At 41.7% G+C, this 5742-nt stretch overlaps 1 protein-coding gene across 1 annotated transcript in view; it reads right to left on the reverse strand.

Moving 5' to 3' along the window:
• Nucleotides 1-5742, reverse strand: part of CEP97 (centrosomal protein 97) — a 31466-nt gene that overhangs the window by 3530 nt on the left and 22194 nt on the right. Inside the window, 3 exon segments of the mRNA XM_023508064.1 lie at nucleotides 634-709; nucleotides 2076-2850; nucleotides 3278-3411. Of these exon segments, the coding sequence (XP_023363832.1) occupies nucleotides 634-709; nucleotides 2076-2850; nucleotides 3278-3411 (985 nt within the window).

The raw sequence follows: 5742 nt of genomic DNA on the forward strand, positions 1-5742 counted from the left end.
TGTGGCAGGCGCCTGTGGTCCCAGCTACTTGGGAGGCTGAGGCAGGAGACTTGCTTGAGCCCAGGAGTTGGAGGTTGCTATGATTTGTGATGCCACAGCACTCTACTCAGGGGGACAGCTTGAGGCTCTGTCTCAAAAAAAAGGAAGTATTTGATACAACACTAGTAAGCCAACTGCTTAAACTGTTCTGAAAATGGGCTAAAATGGGATTCAAATTCTCTCTCATGTACACTTTTTAGAACATGTACACTACAGCCATCATATATCACGTTAGTTACCTTTTATTCAAATGTTCCCAAAAGATAAAAATAGATAGCTACATAAAATTTCAAATTGCGTTTTTTATATCTATTGGAAAGTTATAACAATGCCACTTAATTAAGCCCCATTCTTTCAGGTTTATACTACTTTATCTTTTTTGTCAAAATTACGTAAACATTTTTCTTTGGATTAAATAAAATGTAACACAATTCAATATCCTAGTTCAGAGTTACTGCAAAGAACATCAAAGACAGCCTTAACCTTGAAAAAGAATGTTCAATATGCCTGGCTACTCTATAATTATGTCAGTGAATCTAGAATCTAGAATGTTCTTTGTTCATATATTAGGTAAATAAGCAGGAGAAGGTTTACCTGATTCCAGAGGAATTTGACAGCCTCTTCTTGCACAAATTTTTTAATACGCTCTTCATCTCTTTCTTTTCTTAATCTGTAATTCAAAATACATTATCGACACAAGGAAGGGTACTTTGATGTGTACTTACTATTACAAAGAGCACATGGATTATACAAAGATTAATTATCTAATAATAGTCCTTTCCACTTTTAGCAGATCTAAACCAAAACTTTAATTTTGAACTATAACTCAAAGTAGAAGCAAAATGAGATGTGATTAAAATTCAGATATTAGTTCTACTGAGTATTGCTAATGATAAAAAAAAAAAGATAAAATATTAAATGGCTCTTTATTTGGCTTTAATTTTTCATCCAAACACACTAAAGGGACAGAAGGTACAGAAAGAAATGGTTATTCAAAGCCTCCAAAACAATTAATGATTATGCTAGAGCTCATGAACACAGCTTAAAATACTCTCTAAGAATCCTAGCACTCTGGGAGGCCAAGGTGGGTGGACTGCCTGAGCCAGAGCAAGACCACCATCTCTATTTTTTTGTTGCAGTTTGGCTGGGGCTGGGTTGGAACTCGCCACCCTCGGTATATGGGGCCAGTGCCCTACTCACTGAACCACAGGCACAGCCTTATATTTCTCATTTTTAAAAGAGAATCTTCCCTAACTCCAGATTCTCCTCCAGGAGACACCTACTCTCTTCTCAAAGCCACACTGCCCAAGTGTTGGCTACACTTCCTTTACACTCTTACCTCTCATTCACTATTTGACCCATTCCAAACTGGCCTCCATCCCTCATACTACTGAAGCTGCCCGTAGGGAGATCAGCAGGCCCTTGACTGCCTGCTGGGAGATAACCAAGGGAACCTCCAAATCCTCGGATTATTCATTCTGAAAAGAGTATCTCTGTACTCCTGGGGACTTGGTCCATACTAGATAGTTTATGTAATCAATGTGATTTCTAGTGAACACCTGTTTTGTTCACCTGGAGCCCTGGGCCATAGTATATCAGTTTGACCTCTAGGGGTCCTAAGGTCTAAGTAGCTAAGATCAGGCACGTGGACACTCAATAACTATGTGACTGATCCCCAATCAAAACCCTGGACACCAGGGCTCAGGGAAGCTTCTTCAGTTGGCAATACTTTGTATGTGCTGTCATACATCATTACTATGAGAATTAAGCACTTCCTGTATGACTCCACTGGGAGAGGACAACTGGTAGCTTGCACTTGTTCTCTCCTGAACTCTGCCCTATATGCCTTTTTTCTTTTGTTATAATGCATATAAACCATAACCCTTCACAGAATAATTTTTCTGAGTTTCATGAGTCCTTTCAGTTTATCATTGAACTTGGGGATAGTCTTAGGGATCCCCAATATACACAATAACCTATAAAAATATGACACCCCCAAGCCAACAAAACAGCACCTCAACAGGACCTTGACCCACCTCCTTATTTCATCAGTTAAACAGACAATGTGCTCCTGCATTCTGCGCAGTCGGATTTCATAACGCACATCTTTGGCTTGAGGGTTGTAGTTCCTAGCATAAAACCCTCGCCAACAGGCCTGAAGCTTGGTGGCTGCTTCATTCAATTTCTGAAGGGCAACTTTATCATGCCCCAAAGCAACAGATCTCTGGGTCAAAATCATGCAGGAAAGTTTCTCTGAAGCTTTTTGAGACACGGTTTCTTGATCATCTGGCTGTGTATAAGAGGCATCATGTCCAGCTGTCTCAGGAAAAGATTTAATACTGTGGTCATCATCCTTCAAAATGGAGCTGATTACTGTTGGCTCAGGACAAGGTGATAGCCCAGCTTTCTCATTTACCTCCGTATTGATCTCACTTTTCATCACTTGAACAGAATTCTCATTTGCAGCCCTTAAAGTTTTTTCTTCTTCCTTATCCAAGACCTGGTTTTCCAGCCCTTTTACAGATTCATCTGAAATATCATCGTCTTCTAGGCCCAAGTTAATACCCTGCAGCCTCAGCTCAACTGTAGGTGACACTGGAGAGAGTCCTGAAGCAACTGGCATAAAAGTAGACTCTGAAGAAAGAAGACTACAATTTAACTTGTCCTCATCTGTCTGTATGTCTTCCAGGTGCAGGTCATTTCCAGAATATCTTGTAGTGTGGACAGAGGCTGGAAAATTATTCTTCACAGCATATAATTGATCATCATTATTACTTGTCCCAACCCAAGAATTGACTTGGATGACAGGTTCTAGAAGAATCAACAGAGTGTCATTTAAACCACTAAATATTTAAAGAGTCTTTTTGGTTGTACCTTTTAATGAAACCTAATCCCTGAAATATAGTAAAATGTAATAAAATGCCTTCAGTGACTTCCTCCAATATGCCTAATATCAAACCAAACATTTTTAAGAAAATGAATTCTTGCAATAATTATAGGAATAATCGAAGCATCAAGTCTATATAAAAGATAGTAGTCCTTAGAATGTTTTTAAAAATTAGAAATACTTATACATACATACACATAAAAACATGAATATATAAAAAGAGATCAAAATGACCACTAAAGTTAACAAAAGTTATAAAGAATTATTAAATGATATACTTTTTTCTTTCTTATGATGCCAAACAATCAAATGACTTAGAGAAAAGGGATCAATGACCAATTAACTTCTCACCGCTTTCCTGAACTGACTGGCAATCTTGAATAGGGCTTGAATGTTCAGGTATGAGAGGTGTCCTTGCTTCGGCAGGAGCAAGAGGAGACAACTCTTCCTTTTGGCATTGGTTCATCAACTGCCTCTGGTGAAACCTAAAAATCGGTAGCATCTGATGTGACTTAATACAAACCAAAAAAAGAAAGCTTTTCAGCTTAAGTAACAATGTCAAAAAGGCAGAAATTCAGGGTGGCACCTCTGGCTCAGTGAGGAGGGCACCAGCCCCATATACTGAGGGTGGTGGGTTCAAACCCGGCCCCAGGTCAAAGTGCAACAACAAAAAAAATAGCCAGACACTGTGGCGGTGCCTATGGTCCCAGCTACTCAGGAGGCTGAGGCAAGAGAATTGCCTAAGTTTAAGAACTGGAGGTTGCTGTCAGCTGTGATGCTACAGCGCTCTAACAAGAGCAACAAAGTGAAACTGTCTTTAAAAAAAAAAGGTAGAAATTTAGAAGTTTCCAAAGTAAGTACCTTTAATCATTGCCAAATTATAAAGTCTCAGTGAAAGCATTGCATAGAAAAAGAAATTTATTTTAAATTACACATGGGCCATGCACACTCGATCACACCTGTAATCTTAGCATTTTGAGAGGCTGAGACAGGAGGATTGCTTGAGGCCAGCAGTTAGGGATCAGCCTGCGGAACATAATGAGACCCCCCCTTTCTCTACAAAAAACAAAAATTAGCCAGGCATCATGGCACGTGCCTGTAGTCCCAGCGCAGGAGTTTGACATTGCAATGACAATGCACTGTGGTCTGGGCAACAAAGTAAGACCCCGTTTCAAAAAATTTTAGGCTGGGCACAGTGGCTCATGCCTGTAATCCTAGCACTGGGAGGCCAACGTAGGTGGACTGATTGCCTGAGCTCTGGGTTCAAGACCAGACTGAGCAACAGTGAGACCTTGTCTCTAAAAGTACCTGGGTGTTATGGTAGGCACCTACAGTCCTAGCTACTTGGGAAACTAAGTCAAAAGAATCGCTTGTGCCCAAGAGTTTGAGATTGCTGTGAGCTATGACACCATTGCACTCTACGAAGGGCAACAAAGTAAGACTCTGTTTCAAAAAAAAAAAAAAAGTTTGCGGGGCTGGGCACGGTGACTTAATGCCTATAATCATAACACTCTGGGAAGCCAAGATGGGTGGAATGCTTGAGCTCAGGAGCTGGAGACCAGTCTGAGTTAGAGAGAGACTCTAAAAATAGCTGGGCTTTGTGGCTGGTGCCTGTAGTCCCAGCTATTCAGGAGGATGAGGCAAAAGGATCACCTGAGCCCAAGAGTTTAAGGTTGCTGTAAACTATGACACAAGTACACTCTACCAGGGCAAGAAAGTGAGACTTTGTCTTGGAAAAAAAAAAGTAAATAAAAACCCATATGGAGGCTTTGGCACCTGTAGCACAGTGGCTACAGCATCGGCCACATGCATCAAGGGTGGCGGGTTGGAATCTGAACCAGACCAGCTAAACAACGACAACTGCAACAAAAAATAGCTGGGCATTGTGGTGGGTACCTATAGTCCCAGCTACTTGGAAGGCTGAGGCAAGAGAATGGCTTAAGCCCAAGAGTTGGTGGTTGCTGTGAGCTGTGACACCACAGCACTCTAGCAGGGGTAATATAGTGAGACTGTGTCTCAAAAAAAAGGCTCGGTGCCTGTACCTCAAGCAGCTAAGGCACCAGCCACATACACCTATGAATTCAGCCTGGGCCTGCCAAACAACAATTGACAACTGCAACCAAAAAATAGCTGCGCCTGTACAACGCCTGTGGCTCAAAGGAGTAGGGTGCTGGCTCCATACGCCAGAGGTGGCAGGTTCAAACCCAGCCCTGGCCAAAAACTGCAAAAAAAAAAAAATAGCTGGGCCTTATAGTGGGCACCTGTAGTCCCAGCTACTTGGGAGGCTGAGGTAAGAGAATTGCTTAAGCCCAGGAGTTGGAGGTTACTGGGAGCTGGGATGCCACAGCACTCTACCCAGGGTGACATCTTGAGGCTCTGTCACAAAACAAATAAACAAACAAACAAAAAAAAAAACCCAAAAAACCTACATGGAACACTTACATTAAAGAATACAAATATATTTTTAGAATCCCATTCTCCCATGCCATACTGGTAAGCTCTCAGTGCTTAAGAAGTGATTAGCAAATCAGCTGCTGTGGAGAAAGCTGGACTATAGGAATTGCTGCAGTCACAAATGACACCAAGTAACAAATGGCACCAAGTGCCAAGAATGTGGACCCCAGCACTTGCCTCAGGCTATCACTTCAGGAAAGCTGGCAAAAGTATTTTCACTTGGCTTGGTGCCCGTAGCACAGTGGTTACACTGCCAGCCACATACACTGAAGGTAGTGGGTTTGAACCCAGCCAGGGCCAGCTAAACAACTACAACAAAAAAAATTGCCAGGCCTTGTGGTGGGCGCCTATAGTCCCAGCTA

Source organism: Otolemur garnettii, unplaced genomic scaffold, assembly GCF_000181295.1.
Source record: "Otolemur garnettii isolate 467f Iridium unplaced genomic scaffold, OtoGar3 scaffold00220, whole genome shotgun sequence".
Lineage (NCBI taxonomy): Eukaryota > Metazoa > Chordata > Mammalia > Primates > Galagidae > Otolemur > Otolemur garnettii.